Source organism: Staurois parvus, unplaced genomic scaffold (assembly GCF_062004578.1).
Source record: "Staurois parvus isolate SC_StPar_1 unplaced genomic scaffold, SC_StPar_1.0 ptg000018l, whole genome shotgun sequence".
NCBI lineage: Eukaryota > Metazoa > Chordata > Amphibia > Anura > Ranidae > Staurois > Staurois parvus.
Genome location: NW_028317814.1, coordinates 6,609,828 through 6,628,488, shown reverse-complemented (window position 1 = coordinate 6,628,488; position 18,661 = coordinate 6,609,828). Strand labels below are relative to the sequence as shown.

Genomic DNA, 18,661 nt, shown 5'->3' with positions numbered 1-18,661 from the left:
TGACTTTGAACGTGGCATGCTTGTTGGTATCAGGCGGACTGGTCAGAGTATTTTAAAAAACTGCTAATCTACTGGGATTTTCATGCACAACTATCTTTAGGGTTTACAGAGAATGGTCCAAAAAAGAGAAAATATCCAGTGAGTGGCAGTTGTCTGGATGAAAATGCATTGTTGATGTCAGAGGAGAATGGGCATTCGAATACAGCTGTGACATTCAGATAGTAGGTTCAGAATTTTGGTGTAAACATGAAAGCATGGATCCATCCTGTCTTGTATCAACGGTCCAGACTGGTGGTGGTGTAATGGTGTAGGAGATATGTCCTTGGCTCCAGCAAGGTGTACCTAATAAAGTGGTTGGTGACTGTATATCTGCTTTGAGTTCAGTTTAAAAAATCCTGACAGGGATTCACACCTACAATCTACAACTTTTTTTTCTTTTCGAGGTCTTCCATTCTTTTTCAGATGAAAACCTCTTCCCCACCCAAAGCTTTGAAGGCTCACCTCTCCCTAATCCCCAAACCAGATAAAGATTACTCCCTCAGTTCAAATTATCGCCCGCTCTCCCTCGTAGGAGTCGACCTTAAACTTTTTTACAAAATAATAGCCAACCAACTGCAACCAAATCTTCCACAAACAATCCACCAGGACCAAGTGAGGCTTTGTGCAGGGATGAGAAGCATGTGATAATACCCTGAAAACAATTTTTTGTAATCCATGCACAAACATTCCACACACCCTCATGCCTGCTCTCAGTATCAGCGCAGAAAGCCTTTCTTCATTATTGGATTGAAGGGTTTTGGTTCATTTAGCAATTTCATAGGGAGTTGCTCCAAATCAGAAGTTTGACTGTATCCTTATCACCCCAACAAGACACTCTTCCAGAATTTCATCTTTAAAAAAATGTCCACACTTCCTATATTACTTTAGGGTCCATATACTGTAGATCTCACCCAGGGCCATGGATAAGGGGGTACCACCAGTCCTCCTGTATGGGGTCCAGGCAGCTGGGTGAATCGGATGTGGGCAGGGAGGGTGATCGGTATGGTGGTAGGGGCAGTTACTGGAACTGATCCCCTGTATGGCTCTCCCTGCAGCAGCTGAAATCTGGCTTCTTCTAATTTCCTTTCTGCTTGCTTTCAGCTGCTGCAGAGTAAGCCATACAGGGGATCAGTTCCAGTAATTGCACCTGCACCCATCATCCTACCTGTGCACCATACTTTTCACCCTGCCAGTTTCCCCTTTGTGTCCCCCAACCTTGCAGTGGTTCTGACCAGGGGCGGACTGACCATTTGGAAACTCGGGCACTGCCCGAGGGCCCGGGGTCAGTAGGGGGCCCCATGAGATGCCCCTGGTACCTTTTTCATAGGCTTTTTTGAGTTTGGGCAAGGACATAGGGGCCCCATGATCCCCTATTGCCCGGGGGCCCCATGAGTTGTCAGTCCGCCCCTGCTTCCGACTTCCCTCCTCTCCTTACCACCAGCAGCTGCAAGCACATAATAGGATCCTTCAGGGGTGGGGGAAGGGTCTGGTAAATAAGTCACATTTACCAGCCTGAAGGAACACAATGACCGATCACTCACTGTGTTAAATCATAAATTTAAAGCATAGTAAACAGTTTTTCTTGGAGTGGAGGGCCCTGTTAAGTTGGCTGTATGGGGCCCTGTGGTTTCTAACAACAGCCCTGATCTCACCCAGCTATATGTTCTATACTACCCACCTTGCCTACAAAAACGCATACCTTAAGAATTATGATCACTTGCCTTAGGAATCACACAAGGTTTCTATACACGTTCCAAATTATGCCAATTCCTTCTTTCTACCAGACACTGCAAAAAAGCTTTTAATGACCTTCTATATGGGGCTTATTATTTGTGTACCCAGACTATGCTGTACGTAAATTTAAAGGTGGGGACGGTATCCAGATATCACCCCTCTAATATGCTGCATCTGTCTTATCCAGATTGCTAGACTGGTTCCATAAACCAATCTTCCAAACCATTGGTTCATATTTATGAAACTCTCAATCCCTTTGACCTCAAAGCCCTTTTTGGTTAGAAAAATATAGGCGCCCCTGACCTTTCTTAGTCAACACTTAAGCCTTGTGCACACTTTTTTTTTTATCTTCATTTAATCCAGCGGGACGAACGAAAAAATACTGAGGAATCGTTGTGTTAACGAAGCAATGTTAGTGTAGCGATCTCTCCCGCTCTGCTATTGTGTTCTGAAAGGGGTACGCCCCAACCCCTATCCCCCCTGCCGGACCACACCAACCAGCGCTGGCAGCCAATGACTGCCAGCACTGATCAGATGATGGTTTTCTGGCATGGTCCTTTGACAAAAGCTGGTCCTTAGACCAGCTTGTGTTGGAAAGACAGCTGTATGCATGGTCCAGATGGTAGCTGGTTGCTGCTGAACTGGTCGATATTTGGACCATGTGTACCCAGCTTTGGTGTTTGGGATGTTGGTTTGGTGTGAACTAGAAAATAAACCCGTAATACAATAAACACTTCTGTTCTAATGCACACACACCATGTCGATGGCATAATCTTGCTTTTTCGAGTATCAGATTCTAGACAACATGATCACGTCTCTTCAATTGTGATGAGAAGAGTTACTTGGTTTACAGATTTACTAAAGCATAAAAAAGGTGGGAATACACGATTAGAAAAACGACCGATCGGTCATCCGACAACCGAGAGGCATTTGTTCGTTGGTCAAAATCGTGGCCCACATTAACCAATCTAAAAAAAATCGTTCGTCGAGCAATATGTAGTGTTGATGTCGTCCGTACACGTGGAAGTGATGCGGTGTGTGTGTGACCTTGTAGCCACGCCCTTCCGGCCAGAACAAGCGATATACACAACAATTCCCAGCAATGAGTATAATATAGTTTATTACATGACCTATATACATAAATAGTGATACATAAAATATAATCTGCAGAATTCCGGTTTCATGATCTCATTAGGCCAATCTACTTTTAACATTTGGATTTTTTGTTCGTGTTTTACGAAGATTTCTTGGACATAAATATCTGGGGCACCTTCTGTTTCCGCTCATGCATGTTAGCGCTTGATAGATTTTTTTCGTACGACATACCACCGCATAGAAAATCGGTCGTTCGTATGTGAAACAACAAAATTGTTCACCGGATTTTTTCGTTCACAATATTATCGGTTAAAACATCCTGCTCATCAACGAAGAGAAAATCGTTCGATCAGTGGTTCCGCTAAATTTTTCGTATCGTGTATACGGGGCTTTGGTCTGCATTTTAGATTTAACTTTAGTTAAGAGTTGTTATCCCTGAAGGTTCTGGAGATGCATACAAAAAGATATTGATAATTCAGAATCCATAGAGTCCATAAAAAGTCAACAAAAATTGGGCAAAGCCTGAGATATAAAACATATTAGGAAAGACTGGAGGAATTTAATGGGCTTGATATAATAAGGGCAAATAAGTTGCTCACTTTGCAAGGCGATTTGCATTCTGTAAGGAAATGTTCCCTCACCTTCGTGAATGAGAGGAAGCTTTGCTGACTTTCATCATCCAATCATGTGCAAGCTAAAATGCTGTTTGTGTTTTTTGTTTTTTTGTTTTTTCCTTTTTTATTTATTTATTTTTTTCCTTGCACATGATTGAGTATTCTTTAAAAACTGGATTTCCATGTGAAAATTACCTAAAGCTATTCATAGATGGATTGAAGTTCAGTGGGATCAGCAGGGACCAGCCAAATTTCAATCCATGTGTGGCCATCCCTACTAAACAAAAGTCGATCGTTACAGGTATGTTGGAAAATTTCTGTGAATGTTTAAACAAAAAAGACCGACAATGTTGAAAAACAAAACCTATTTTTTACTTTTTCTTATAAAACATATCCAGTAAAAAAAAAATTTAACTTTCTTCATAAATTTAGGCCAAAATGTATTCTGCTACACGTCTTTGCTAAAAAAAAAAATCCCAATAAGTGTATAATAATAATAATTAGTTTAGGTGAACGTTATAGCACCTACAAATGGCTGTGTATATATATACACTGGAATTTTTTTTTTTTTACATTTTAATACTAGTAATGGCGGCGATCAGTGACTTATAGCGGGTCTGCAGGACTGCGGCGGGCATTCTGACACTGAGTGGGAACTAACTGCCACTGACATCCCCAGTGACATTAATACAATGATCAAGGCTAATAAGAAGCACTGACGCTGTACTAATGACACTGGGCAGGAAGGGGTTAACATCTGGGGCAATCAAAGGGTTAACTGTGTGCTGTGCGTGTTTTATAATATGTGCTGTGTTTTACTATGGAGACATAATGCTTTGTATTTCTCTGCTGTGCATAATGTCCTTGCTGACAGGAGAGAGACCTGGGCTGTTTACACAATGTTGGCTGCAGCCACCGATCAGTGTAGCCTGACAATGGAGATTCCCTCTGTTGGAATATAATGACCTGGAGGGGAGGATTCCTCCATCCACCTTGTTTTTGTGGATGGAGGAATCATTTTTTTTTTTTTTATGTTTAGCCCGCTTGGAATAAACAGATCTATTCTCAAAAAGTAAAAAAAAAATGCTATTGATGCTGCTTATTAATATACCTGTCAGTGTCATTTGACCATGAAAGACTAAAATTATTTCAAAGTGTGTTTTATGTCATTATTATATTTACTGATTTCAACAGCTCTTTAATAGCGTTCTATGGATTTTCTTGGGGCCAGAATTCTTTTTTTAGTTTTTTTTTGTTTTTGTTTTTTAGTGTACTTTGGGTTAATGCTGATGCATACTATATATATCATACAGTAGGTTGTATTACTGACGGAATATCCTATTAATCTTCTGATTCCAATAACTCCTCCCCATGTGTGAGATGATCACAGTATATATAATCCTCTCCAGCTACTATCCTGAGCGCCTGGCGAAGCCTGACTTTACCTTTGCTCCCTGACAGGCTCTGCACAGATGAATAACAGCATGGCTGAACAATTCTCCACGATGGATCCGAACGTGTCCTATTCTACTCTGAATCCTACGACGGATCAAACTACGCCTGTCAGATCGCTGGATATATTTAGTATGGACAGTGAGACTGCTGCTCAGCTTCGGACAGCTTCCAATACCACCATCGATGGAGATCAGTTATTCCTCACAACAGCGGCCGCACAGGGCATCTCGGGGTTGTTCGTGTGGACTGCTCTGCTGCTGACCTGCCACCAGGTAAGGAGTCGTTCAAATGCTGAATAATGATGGTTCTAGAAGAGATGGGAGTCAGAAACTCTACAAACATGGGCCTCAACTTCTATCTAAAACTGAACAATGTATTTCTCTTGTTTGGTCTGATAAATATACCACTGAAAGTGACGATTCGGAGAGCCGGCTACTCCTCTTCCCAGTTGTTTAACCACTTGCCTACCGGGGACTTTTACCCCCTTCCTGCCCGGGCTAATTTTCAGCTTTCAGCGCTGTCTCACTCTGAATGACAGTTGCGCGGTCATGCAACACTGCACCCAAAAATAAATATTTTTTTTGAGACGTAGTTTCTTTTGGTGGTATTGAATCACCACTGGGTTTTTTATTTTTTTTTTTTCTAAACAAACTAAAAAAGACTGTATTTTAGAAGTAAAAAAAAGTTTTCTTACTTTGTTATAAAATGTTGTAAATTAGTGCGCTAATGAGGCTGCTGTGATGGGCACTGATAGGCTGCACTGTTAGGTGTCACTGGTGGGCATTGATTGGTGTCACTGGTGGGCACTGACAGGTGGCACTGATGGGCAGCACTGACTGGCACTGATAGTTGGCAGTGAAAGGCAGCTCTGATGGGCACTGATATGTGGCATTGATGTGCACTGGTAGGCTCTGATATGTGGCATTGATGGGTGCTGGGATGTGGCATTGATGGGTGCTGGGATGTGGCATTGATGGGTGCTGGGATGTGGCATTGATGGGCACTGGTAAGCACTGATATGTGGCATTGATGGGCACTGATATGTGGCATTGATGGGCACTGATATGTGGCATTGATGGGCACTGATATGTGGCATTGATGGGCACTGGTAGGCACTGATACGTGGCATTGATGGGCACTGATGCGTGGCATTGATGGGCACTGGTAGGCACTGATACGTGGCATTGATGGGCACTGATACGTGGCATTGATGGTTCTACACTGATCATCAGTGCCCTGATGATCAGTGTAGATGTCCCCTCTGAGGAATGCCGCTTACTGGCTCTCCTCATGTGCTGTCAGCATGAGGAGAGGACTGCCTATAACCGACATTTCATGTTTTACATGCAATCAGCTGTGATTGGACACAGCTGATCACTTGACAGAGCCTGTGTCATCGTCTCTTTACTGTGATAGGTGATTCGCTGTGTCCTGGGGACACAGCGCACCACCGATTGCCGCACGCCCCAGGGGATGTGCATGTGCAGTTACAGTGGGAGGACGTCATATGAACGGAACGAGAGAGCCGCCGCCCTCCTGTCATTTCCTTATATGGCGTGTGGGAGGCGGTTAACTTTGAGTGAGTAAGATGTACAGGTAAAAAAGCTTACAGCAATATAACTGCAAGCCATCAATCCTATGGCTATGATTCAGGCTTATTGCTGAAACGCGTAAGTACTTTACCTGTTCATCTTACTTGCTCAATAAAGTTAAACAATTGGGAAGATGAGTAGCTGGCTCTCCGAATCTTCATTTTCAAGTTGTGCCAGAGCACCGCCAGCCCACCTCTGTGGGGAATATATCTAGGCATAGCACCTTTCTTTTTATACCACTGAAAGTGTTTTGTTATATCTGGTTGGTAAGTGTAAAACAAAATACCTGTTGAACCTGCCAGAAGTCCTGTGTCATCCCATAGACTGTGTGGTAAATCAAGAAATGTTACCAGACCAACCCAGGTCTTCTCTCTGGCCCACACAATGCCCCTATGTTATGGAGATGTAGAGAGTAGGAGGTGTTCTGTAGTCCTTACACACTTCCTCTCCAAAGGTGCTTAACCTGCTACCCAATAGATAAAGTTTTTAGTGAGTGATCATTGTCACTCTAGGACAAGAAGTGTGTTGTGCTTGCAGGATCACTAGTTGAAAATGGAAAACGGAAATAATGCAGCTACCACATATAAAGAAAGCTGTAATATATTCCATTTCTTGGGTTATTTATTTATTTATTGCAGGTACTTATATAGCCTCGTCAATTTACGCAGCACTTTACATATATATTGTACATTCACATCAGTCCCTAACCCTCAAGGGGTGTACAATCTAAGGTCCCTAACTCACATTCATATATACTAGGGCCAATTTAGACAGGATCCAATTAACCTACCTGCATGTCTTTGGTGTGTGGGAGGAAACCCATGCAGGCACAGGGAGAACATGCAAACTCCAGGCAGGTGGTGCCGTGGTTGGGATTCGAACCAACGACCCTAGTACTGCCAGGTGGAAGTGCTTACCACTAAGCCACTGTGCAATTCATATATACTTCCAGTTGGCCATGCACTGGAACAAAACTATGATTTCATTCAGCTTCAAATTTGGCCATCCATGATCAAGCCCAAACCTGGAACAATTTCTCAATGGCCATTTCTTTTGGCATGATTGTACAAAGTTGCATCCATCTGCAGTGATCAACATCTGAATGGACTGAATGTCAACCCAAAAGTAGAAGGCAGTCTGTACCGGCAGTTTAAATGACTTTTCTTGGTTGGTAATGGTCCATAGAAGGTGTAACCTATATTGTTCACAGCCAAGGCAGTCCGTTTATAGCTGGGAGCACAGGCCTACACCCCCCTAGTACATGGGTAGACATAGGCTCTCCAGCAAGGAAATAAGGGGAATCCTCCATAAAGGTGCCTAAGCCAATGACGTATTGGATAGGAGTGGGTCATGACTGCATCTACTTATTCATGATGTCTTTGAGAAATGAAAAAGGTCTTCGTTACCTATGACCTGTTTATGTCCAGATTCAAATACAAACTCTAATATTCTGTGAGCCCACGTTCTCATCGGTGTGACATTGCAGAAGAGGAATCCTATCGTTTCCTATGGTGCACATTCCCTTTTTTGCAATTTTATTTTAGGCTCCATGCATATTAGTGTTTTTTTTTTTTTGTTTTTTTTTTTAAGCTCAAAAAACGCTGGTAATAGCATTTTAGGAGCATTTAGCAGTGTTAACATTTTATTAGCATTTTACAGTTTATGTAGAGAGAAAACAATCTAGAAAAAAGCTGTTAGGAGCGTTTTAGTAGTGCTTAACGTATGCAAATTAGCAGTCCCACTGGACTGGGCTTTTTTTCCGTGGGGCCGCCAATTTGCCTACCTGTCTTTGTGCGGCACGCTCCCAGCACAAAGATCTGGGTGTCGGTGAGAGCCGTTCTAACAATCAGGACCTGGAACTCCGGTTTCCGTGTCACATGATCGCTGTGAAAGCCTCTGATTGGATATCACAGTGATCAGTCACTGTGAAGCCCACCCCCCTTGTTTTCTCTCTCTGAATGGAGGAGAGAGATACATTGTATCTTTGTCCTTTCAGAGAGAAAGAAGTGTTTGTAAAAAGAATTATTATTATACAGTATTTATATAGCACCAACAGTTTGCTCAGCGCTGTACATTATAATGGGAGACAGTATACGAGACAGTACAATACACGAGGGGTTTGAGGGCCCTGCTCCTTGGAGCTTACAATCTAGGAGGGAGGGGATAGTGGTACAGGAGGAAATAGCTGTGGGGGATGGAGTGATAAGAAGAGTGAAAGAGATCAGCAGTTAGCTGAGGGCGGGTAAGCTTCCCTGAAGAGGTGGGTTTTCAGGGTGCGCCTAAAGGTGAGGAAAGTAGGTGACAGTCTGATGGATTGGGGTAGTGAGCTCCAGAGGATGGGGGAAGCCCTGGAGAAGTCCTGGAGACGGGCATGGGAGGAGGAGACCAGGGAATAATAAAAAAAATAAAAATACCTAGACCAAGGTTTGATATAGGTCAGTACCAAGGTTAGTGTTTTGGATCAAGGTCAGGGTCAGTATACTTTTTTTTTTTTTTTTTTTGTCAAGATTTTTTTTTTTGGCATTACAGCACTGCGTTACTTTGACTGACAATTGTGCAGTCATGCAACACTGCACCCAAATGAGATTTGTCCTTTTTTTCCCATAAATTGAGCTTTCTTTTGGTGGTATTTGATCGCCTGTGCGTTTTTTTTTTTTTTTTTGCGCTATAAAAAAACACACAATTTTGAAAAAAAACTATTTTTTACTGTTTGCTATTAAACATGTCCACTAAATAAATTTAAATCAAATTTCGTCATAAATGTACGACAAAATATATTCTGCTACATGTCTCTTTGATAACAAAAATCCCAATACGTGTAAATTAATTGGTTTACATGAAAGTTATAGCGTTTACAAATGGCGGAATAGATACTGGAATTGGCGGCAATCAGCAACTTATAGTGTGACTGCGGTGGCATTCTGACACTGGGGGGAACTGACTTAATGTCACTGACATCCCCAGTGACACCAATACAGTGATCAGTGCTAAAAAAAAAAAAAAAAAAAAACCCAAAAAACTGTACTAATGGCACTGGGCAGGAAAGGGTTAACATGAGGGGCGATCAAAGGGTTAACTGTTTGCTGTGAGTGTTTTACTAGGGGGCGGTGTGTTGGTGCTTTACTGTAAACACACTGCTCTGTATGTTGTGCACAGCCATCCAGAGCAGTGTGCCCGAGCCGACAGGAAGGAGGACTGTTAGTAAACAAAGCAGTCCTCCTCCCCGTCAGAAATGCTTGGTAATAATCAGTTGGGATCAGGTGATTGACAGCCATGGCCGCCTCGCGTGCCCCCTACCCAGAGATACAAAGTCACTTGTGTATATATACGTGATTTTGCGCACCCCTGCCATCCTGTAGCAATATATCTGCTATAGGGTGGTCGGGATTTGGTTAAAAAAAGTTAGTTTTTTGGGGTTTTTTTTACTACTTTTTGGGTTAGTTTTACCTTTTGATAATTAAAAAAAAATCAGGAGATATCCATTACCATTTATCACAAAACGAAAGCCCAATTTTAATTCACCTGGATGCACAAAGTAGTTGTGATGATATGTACAGTTCTGCTAACATGTCAAAGTTGCAAAATTCTGCTTCGGCTTTAAGATTTGTTACCATTAGGCGTGAAGGGGCTAACAGTGTTTAGGAGCGTTTCACATATTTTTCTGCTGGGGAAAAAAGCTCCAAAAAAACTCTACAAAAACTTTTTTTTTTTTCTGCTCCTAGATGCTGAAGCTCAAAAAATGCTAATAGTCCAAAGTAGTTTGTATGGACACATAGGATAATACTATTTAGCTTCAAGGAGCATAAAAAATATGCTGATAACAGCTACTAGGAGCTTAATGCTAGTGTGCATGGAGCCTAAATCTGTTTTTGAAAATTCTGCATTTTATTTTTTTGGTGTGATATGGTGCAATTTTGCCCCATAGACTTCACTGGAATCTCATAAAAAAAATGCATGTACATGCATCTGAGAAACATTTTTGGTGTGTTTTTTTGCCATTGCAGGCTCCTTCCCTTGATCCTTTCCCTAGGAGCCTTCATTCGCCTGGTCAGAGTGAGGCCATTGTGGCATGATTCCTTCCACCACCATCAAGTTCAGCGCAAGCTGTGGCATTTGAGGAAATTGCTCATAAAGTTTTTAATGGTTGGGATACCTTACCCTCTGGGATAGTTGGTAACACTTCGGAGATAACTCTGGGAACATCAAAATTTGGACAACTTATTTACAGAGTTTGGTGTCCCATGTCCTCTGCTTACTGTATCTACATCAGTGTATTTAAGTGTTCTTTTATCAATGCACTATTTGTATTAAAACACTTGTTTTTTGAAGTTCCTTGTAAGAGAACCATAGGCTTTGAATGTATTACAATATAAAAGCCGTAGTCAGGGGCGGACTGACAACTCATGGGGCCCCCGGGCAATAGGGGATCATGGGGCCCCTGTGTCCTTGCCAAAACTCAAAAAAGCCTATGAAAAAGGTACCAGGGGCATCTCATGGGGCCCCCTACTGACCCCGGGCCCTCGAGCAGTGCCTGAGTTTCCAAATGGTCAGTCCGCCCCTGGCTGTAGTAGGAAACCACAAACTTCTAGATTGGTGAACGAAGCATTCCATGATCAAAGGGCAAATTGTTCCTGGAAATAATTCTAGATTGTTGGCAACTGTGTTCTGTGAATTTAATTCATCGTATCATTGAATTCTTCATTTCCTTGTCTCGCTTACTATTTTTATCTAGTCCTATTTTCCTTTCCATGATGCTCCTATTCTGCTGGTGTGGGAAAAATAAAGTATATGAGATAATGGGTGATTGTAGCACGAGGCACTGAGTCAGAGCTGTCCGGCTGTTAAATTTCATTTGCACTAAGTCACTTGTGAGCTTCTGTAATCGTCTAACCATTTTATCAGCAGCTGTACATGTGTAATAGGGCAGAATGGCTCAGATCACATGCTTTTATTGCTGATTTCTCCAGTGTTGTCATACCTACAGCGATATCTCTGGTTGCCACTGGCTGCTCGTATGTTTGATCAGGGAAGTGACCCTTGCTCTACATGTACTGACATCTCAGGGTCTACCCGGCCTTCTCTTCCTGTTAGCTGTGTGCTCACCTATTGATTGGCATTGCTTTCTGATAACGTATTCGGATTCCTCATGGCCATTTCTAACACTCCTCTTTCATTGGGTTGTGTGAGCTAAGTGAGATATTATTACTGTCTACACCCAGTAACAACAATGTAATAGATTGCAGCATACCAGACCTTTGATATGGTGACTGCATTTGTTTTCTTATTTTTCTGCAAGTACAGGAAAATACTTATTGATACGGCCAGAAATCCAAGTTTCTTTGTATCTTACGAGACTTAAGAAAAACTCCAAACAATGCTATCGGCCTTCTTGGGCTGGTTAGCTGCAATATCTTACATTTTTATGACGTGACGTGTGTATGTGGTTTTTTTGTTTTTTTTTTACACATACAGATCACTTTACAGAGTATATATCTATATACCCTTTCCCACTCCACAAACAGCAAAAAAAAAGTTTGTCTTTAAAGTGAACTCGTTCCTTCTTTTACTCCTTTTTTTTCTTTTCTTTCTTTTCTTTTTCTTTCTCTTTTTCTTTTTCTTTTTCTTTCTCTTTTTCTTTTTCTTTCTCTTTTTCTTTTTCTCTTTCTTTTTCTTTTTTCTTTGTCTTTCTTTTTTCTTTGTCTTTCTTTTTTCTTTGTCTTTCTTTCTTTTTTCTTTTTTTTCTTTTTTTTTAAAAAAAGTGGTATCCACCCCCTTAAAGTGTTACTAAATCTGCAACAGTAAAATCAGTCTCTATATGCAAAAAAGCATGCTTGTTTTACCCAATGTGGAACCAAAGGGATTAATCCTCTGCATTGTGTAAAAAGGCTGTTTGATCCTGTTTTCTCTGCCCCTCCTCTTGTTCAAATGTCAAACTGATAAGACAGACTGAACCGTAGTCACATGCACGTGCTCAGGTGGTGTGTACTGCTAGAGAGGTATTTTTATTTCTTGGGAGAGTGCATGTGATTAGCACAGGGCCAATCAGCACTGTCCAGACAGAGGTCAGGTGTTTCCTCCTAGAGAAGAAAGAAAACTCCCCCTACAAGCATTAGCCAGTGCTCTTCTGAAGTCACAAAACTGCTCTAACTTCTGATTACTAAAATAATTGCATTTCTTTGTTCTGTGTACTGTGGGAGACCAGATAGAGAGAATGCAGGGTTCTGGGTTTAGTGACACTTTAACTAGCCACCCACAAATAATGGACTTTGTTGGCATAACACAGGACACATAATTGAAACTCAGCCAGTTTATTACAATACATTAAAACATGAACAACGCATTAAAAATACTGGGAATGTAACCCCTGCATAATTTTTAAAGCACATGCAATACCCACTACTGGACTGGAAAGCATATAACCTAAGGTACTAAATGTGTATGATATGAAGGTAAACTTCTCCAAATCCAGATGTTCTTTTCTTCCTTCTTTCCTTCTCCATATCCCTTCCTTCGTTTCTTCCTTCTTTCCTTCTCTCTATTTCTTCCTTCTTTCTTTCCTGTCCTTCGTTTCTTCCTTCTTTCCTTCTCTCTATTTCTTCCTTCTTTCTTTCCTGTCCTTCGTTTCTTCCTTCTTTCCTTTTCTCTATCCTTCCTTCTTTTCATCCTTCTTGTCGTCCTTTTTTCCCCTCCTTTCTTCATTCCCTCTATCCTTCTATCCATTTTTGGGGGGTTTACCATCAGTTTTGTTTTTGGCGTTTGTGTTCTATGGTAGAGATTTTTCTTCACTTCCTGTACCATCAACACCACAGGAATTGAGGGGAAATCCACTTGTAGACCGATATCACCAATGATCTGTGACTATTTTTTTTTCCTCTCACTTTTAGTCTAACGGCCACCAGTATAAATAGTGGGTACATCTTCCCAGGAAGACACGGGCAAAAAATGACCGAGATTCTAACCCTTCATCCAGTCTAAATTTAAAATGAAATAGTTTTGGCTTTAGAAACACCTTAAGTAAGTCCATTCTACTACTAATGCTTTTTTGTTCTTACAGATCTACGTTCACCTCAGAAATTACACTATCCCAAATGAGCAACGCTACATCATTCGGATCTTGTTCATTGTCCCCATCTATTCCTTTGACTCGTGGCTGAGCCTCTTACTCATTGCCAATGACCAGTACTATGTGTACTTTGACTCGGTGAGGGATTGCTATGAAGGTGAGGGAATTATATGTCACTCTAACCGCATTAAGCTTGACTAAAGCTGGCCATAGATGGATCAAATCTATGTGTGGGCAATCTAACGATCAAATGTTGGAAAACATTTTTCGATCAGCAGCTGCAGCCAATGGCCTGCAACCACTGATCAGGATATTTTGACAACTGAGAGTCCCCAGGTCAGAATACAATATCTTAGCAGTGTTTTTGTGTATACAATGTCTTAGCACCGTGTTTGTGGGAAAGGAAGAACACATTATATATATATATATATATATATATATATATATATATATATATATATATATATATATTTATTTTTTTATTTTTTTTTAGTTCAGCCTGCTGGCTGAATGAAAGAAAAACAATCCATCTATGGCCAGCTTTAGGGAGCCAGCTGTTTTAAAGGGAAATTTTTATTGATTTTTTTTTTTTAAATGTTTATACTTTTTAAATCTGAAAATGTTATATCTGTTTTGTGTTATACAAGTTTTGTCTTTCAAAAAAAATGTAATACATGACAGAGTTCCCAGAACACTGTAAATTATCTAAGGAGACAACACAGCAGTAATCTCATTTTTTCAGGGATACTGGCTATCACCTACTGAAATGTTGGATAAAGTCATCTAGTAAGGGAGGGGTCACTGTGACAAGTTATTTCAGTTATTTGTGTAATTTTCAATAGCTTAAGTTCACTGTTTAAGAAAAAAAAATGAAAATCTGAGCTAACATCCTATACCCTCACCATTCACCCACTTTGACTAGACATTGAAAGGAGTAGCAGCAGACTGATGAGCTCATCTCTTTGTCACTCTGCTCTCTCCTTCTATTAGCATGTGCAAAGCAGCTACTTTTGCTACGTCTCCGTCTGAGCACTGATGTATAAGAGATTGCAAATGGCTGATCCCAAGTCAAGTTTGGATACTTACTCTGTTTGCATTTGAAAATGACACCTAATTATCTTTTAATAAAAACAGAGCAGCATTAAGCTGTGTCTTTTTTAGACCCAGAGCTCAGCTTTGTTTGAATATATACAGTGAAGGAAATAAGTATTTGATCCCCTGTTGATTTTGAATGTTTGCCCACTCACAAAGACATGGTCAGTCTAAAAATCGAATGGTATGGGTTTGGTAGCCCAGTCCAGCCCTGTGTAGGTCTACTATCTTGTCCCTGACATCCTTGGGCAGCTCTTTGGTCTTTGCCATGGTGGAGAGTTTTGAATCTAATTGTTTGATTGCTCCTGTGAACAGGTGTTTTTTATACAGTTAACAAAATGAGATTAGCAGCACTCCCTTTAAGAGACAGCTTCTAATCGCAGCTTGTTACCTGTGTGAAAGACACCTGGTAGCCAGAAATCCTGCTGAATGATAGGGCAGCACAGTGGCTAAATGGTTAGCACTTCCGCCTGGCAGTACCAGGGTCGTTGGTTTGAATCCCAGCCACGGCACCATCTGCCTGGAGTTTGCATGTTCTCCCTGTGCCTGCGTGGGTTTCCTCCGGGTACTTCGGTTTCCTCCCACACTCCAAGGACATGCTGGTAGGTTAATTGGATCCTGTCTAAAAAATTGCCCTTATATATGTATGTATGAATGTAAGTTAGGGACCTTAGATTGTACGCTCCTTGAGGGTTAGGGACTGATGTGAATGTACAATATATATGTGTAAAGCGCTACGTCAATTGGCAGCGCTATATAAGAACCTGAAATAAATAAATAATGATAGTAGATTAAATACTTATTTCACTCATTAACATGCAAATCAGTGCATCTTTTGTTAGACATGCATTCCTTTTGAATTTTTTGTTGCTATTCTGTCTCTCAGTGTTACAATACACCTACCTTTCGATTTTTAGACTGATCATTTCTTTGTGAGTGGGCAAACATTCAAAATCAGCAGAGGATCAAATACTTATTTCCTTCACTGTACTAATATATTCCAAGCTTCTCTTGGAAACTGTCTTCATAATGGTGTTAGGATGTCTAAATGTAGTGAGATTGGTTTCATAGATTTAAAATAACATTTTGATTGATTTTGTTGCTTGGTGTGTTATATTACTTCTTATCTTGTTTTATCTCACTACTTATATTTATTCTTTCCAACAGCATTTGTCATCTACAGCTTCCTCAGCCTTTGCTTTGAGTACCTTGGTGGGGAGAGTTCGATTATGGCGGAGATTCGTGGGAAGCCAGTAAAGTGAGAGGGATTTCATTTGTTTATGGGGGAGCATCCTATTGGAATACATAATATCACAATGTTCTCTGCACAGGGGGGCTTACTGTACAGTGTCCCCAATGTAGGCTTACACGCAAGCCTTTTGTTCAGTAATGTTTGGCAAAGTAGTAAAGCGGTCTTTTGCTGGCCATAGATTGAATGAATCTCGGCCAGTTCAGCGCGGATACATTATTATTATTATACAGGATTTATATAGTGCCAACAGTTTGCGCATACATCTACATACAGGTCGATTTGTACCAAAGTCGAAACATTGATTTGACTTTGGTACGACCAGCCTGTCAAATTTTTGCATTTGATTACTGCCCGTGGCCGCTAGCAGTAATCATTGTATTCTGTTGGCTGGGAAAGCTCCATGTGCACAACACCACCAGCAAAATACAATAACACTGCAGTAGGCATTCCCCATCCATGGGCAGACAGACCATTCCAACACTCAGGCACTGCCCGAGGGCCCGGGTCAGTAGGGGGCCCCATGAGATGCCCCTGGTACCTTTCATTGGCTTTTTCACAGGCTTTTTTGGGTGTTGGTGAGGACACGGGGGCTCTATGATCCCCTGTTGCCCGGGAGCCCCATGAGTTGTCAGTCCACCTCTGCCCCCATTAACACTGAATGTGTTGATGGGGGATTCTAACATCCTTGGTTGAAAGAGAGAAAATAAATTCATCTTTGGCTTGCCTTTGTCATTTGCCAACATGAGGCCCACAGTGGGGTTCCTTGTTGTGTGTGCCTACTGTGATTAGTGCCACTTGCTAACCATTCGCTAACACTGACGGTTTAAGCCAGCCTTTCTCTGCTAGGGTTTCTCCAGAGGTTGCTTAGCCTGGGTTCACATATATGCAGTGCAGTATATCGCATGTAATTCGCAAAGGATTCCTGTGCAAATCACATGTGATTTGTGTGCAGTGCAGTTGGAGCCATACATTTTATATGGCTCTAATCGCACCGCACCCGCACCAAAAAAACCTGCAGGACCCTTTTTTTGGTCCACACTAGAATCGGATCGCATGGGTATTCACACCTATGCGATCTGATTCTGCACATCGCACCGCGTTTTGTGGACCGCTTTCGGGGTGTTGTTAACTTAACATACACACCCGCAGCGGTTCACATGAACTGGGTGCGGTGCTGAATTCCGCACCGCATCAGTGTGAACCGGGGCTAAGAGTTCCTTGAGCAATAAAACTTCTGCCTTCTTATATGAGTATCTACTGACACCAGGGATCTTTTTAACGATCTGTAAAGGGGGATTCTTCCTACTGACCCTAAATATAAAGAACATTCTTACTTTTGACCATCACACTGTTGAAACACTGAGCTGTGGATAAAATAATTATCAGGGGTTCCCTGAGACCAGACAGATATTTCAAGGGTTCCTCCATGCTAGAAAGGTTGAGAAAGGCTGGTGTAAGTTCTCGACATCTAGAAGACAGGTTGCCTCCTCACAAGAGGGATTAAGTAATGGTTGACAGTCATGGCTGAATCACATTACTTGCAAAACTGTATTCTGGTTTCTAAGATTTACTCTAGGTTCACACCTAAGCGGTTTCTGCAGCGTTTTTCAGAAACGCACTACAGTCCATTTAACATGATTTCCTATGAGACTTTTTTGAACACAAAAAGTAGCATTTTTGGTTCTATAGACTTCAATGGAAACGCTGCAGAAAAGCATGTAGTTTGTTTTTGCCACGTTTTTGATATGTTTGCGTTTTAATTCTGGCTAGCAACAAGAAAAAGAAACAAACGCATAAAAAACGCAACGCAGAAACGGGTCAAACGCAAACTGTATAGGTGTGAACATAGGGTTAAAGTGGATCCACACTCAAATGTAACGAGGGAATGAACTCTGCAAACTGTGCCTAAATACAAAAGGCTAGAAGGACTAGTCGCCAGTATTGCCTCTGGTCTTCCTGCAGCTGATCTTTACCCCATTGCTGACTGTAGCTTGTTCAGCACTCTGTCTCTTTATGGAGGCAGCCATCTTCCTAGAGGTAGGATTTTGCTTCATCATGCAAGAGCCTCCAGGAAGGAGAATACTAAGGAGCACAGTAGTGACATCACCAAATCTTACTCTAAACCTGAGACTTGAGTGGGAGGCAGCAGTGCCTTAGATCTCACACAGCAGATATACAACTATGAGGCTGCAGGCACACTCCCAAACCAGCAAGTGCCATTTTTAAGTTGGAATTAAAAACAAAGGGTATTTTTCTTTTTTTTCATAGGGTACTGCTTAGGTATTAACACTTCTAAATGTTCCTTAAAAGGTTCTGAATGCCCAGGGGGAAAGAAGGATTGGCAATCATGTGACCACTGTGATTGACTGTTAGAGTGGTCACATGATTGGGTGCTGGTCCCACCAGCTAGCAGTTGTTAGTGGGAGCCGAGAGCTGACAGTTTGGCCTCTGTGAGTGTGCTTTCTGCACGGAAACATCATTTACCCAGTGATGCATATTTATTTCAGGTACTTCTATTTAAATTTAAAAAGCGCTAACCCTCAAGGGGCGTACAATCTAAGGTCCCTAACTTACATTCATACATACACATGCGAGGGCCAATTTAGACAGGAGCCAATAACCTACCAGCATGTCTTTGGAGTGTGGGAGAAAAACCACGCAGGGACAGGGAGAACATGCAAACTCCAGGCAGGTGGTGCCGTGGTTGGGATTCGAACCAACCCTA

The 18,661-nt window shown here is 41.6% G+C and overlaps 1 protein-coding gene across 1 annotated transcript in view; it reads left to right on the top strand.

Moving 5' to 3' along the window:
- The window catches only part of TMEM184A (transmembrane protein 184A), an 86,503-nt gene that overhangs the window by 43,462 nt on the left and 24,380 nt on the right, over positions 1 to 18,661 (top strand). Inside the window, exons 2-4 of the mRNA XM_089682335.1 lie at positions 4,944 to 5,209; positions 13,584 to 13,749; positions 15,852 to 15,942. Of these exons, the coding sequence (XP_089538461.1) occupies positions 4,944 to 5,209; positions 13,584 to 13,749; positions 15,852 to 15,942 (523 nt within the window). The remainder of the gene's footprint in view (positions 1 to 4,943; positions 5,210 to 13,583; positions 13,750 to 15,851; positions 15,943 to 18,661) is intronic.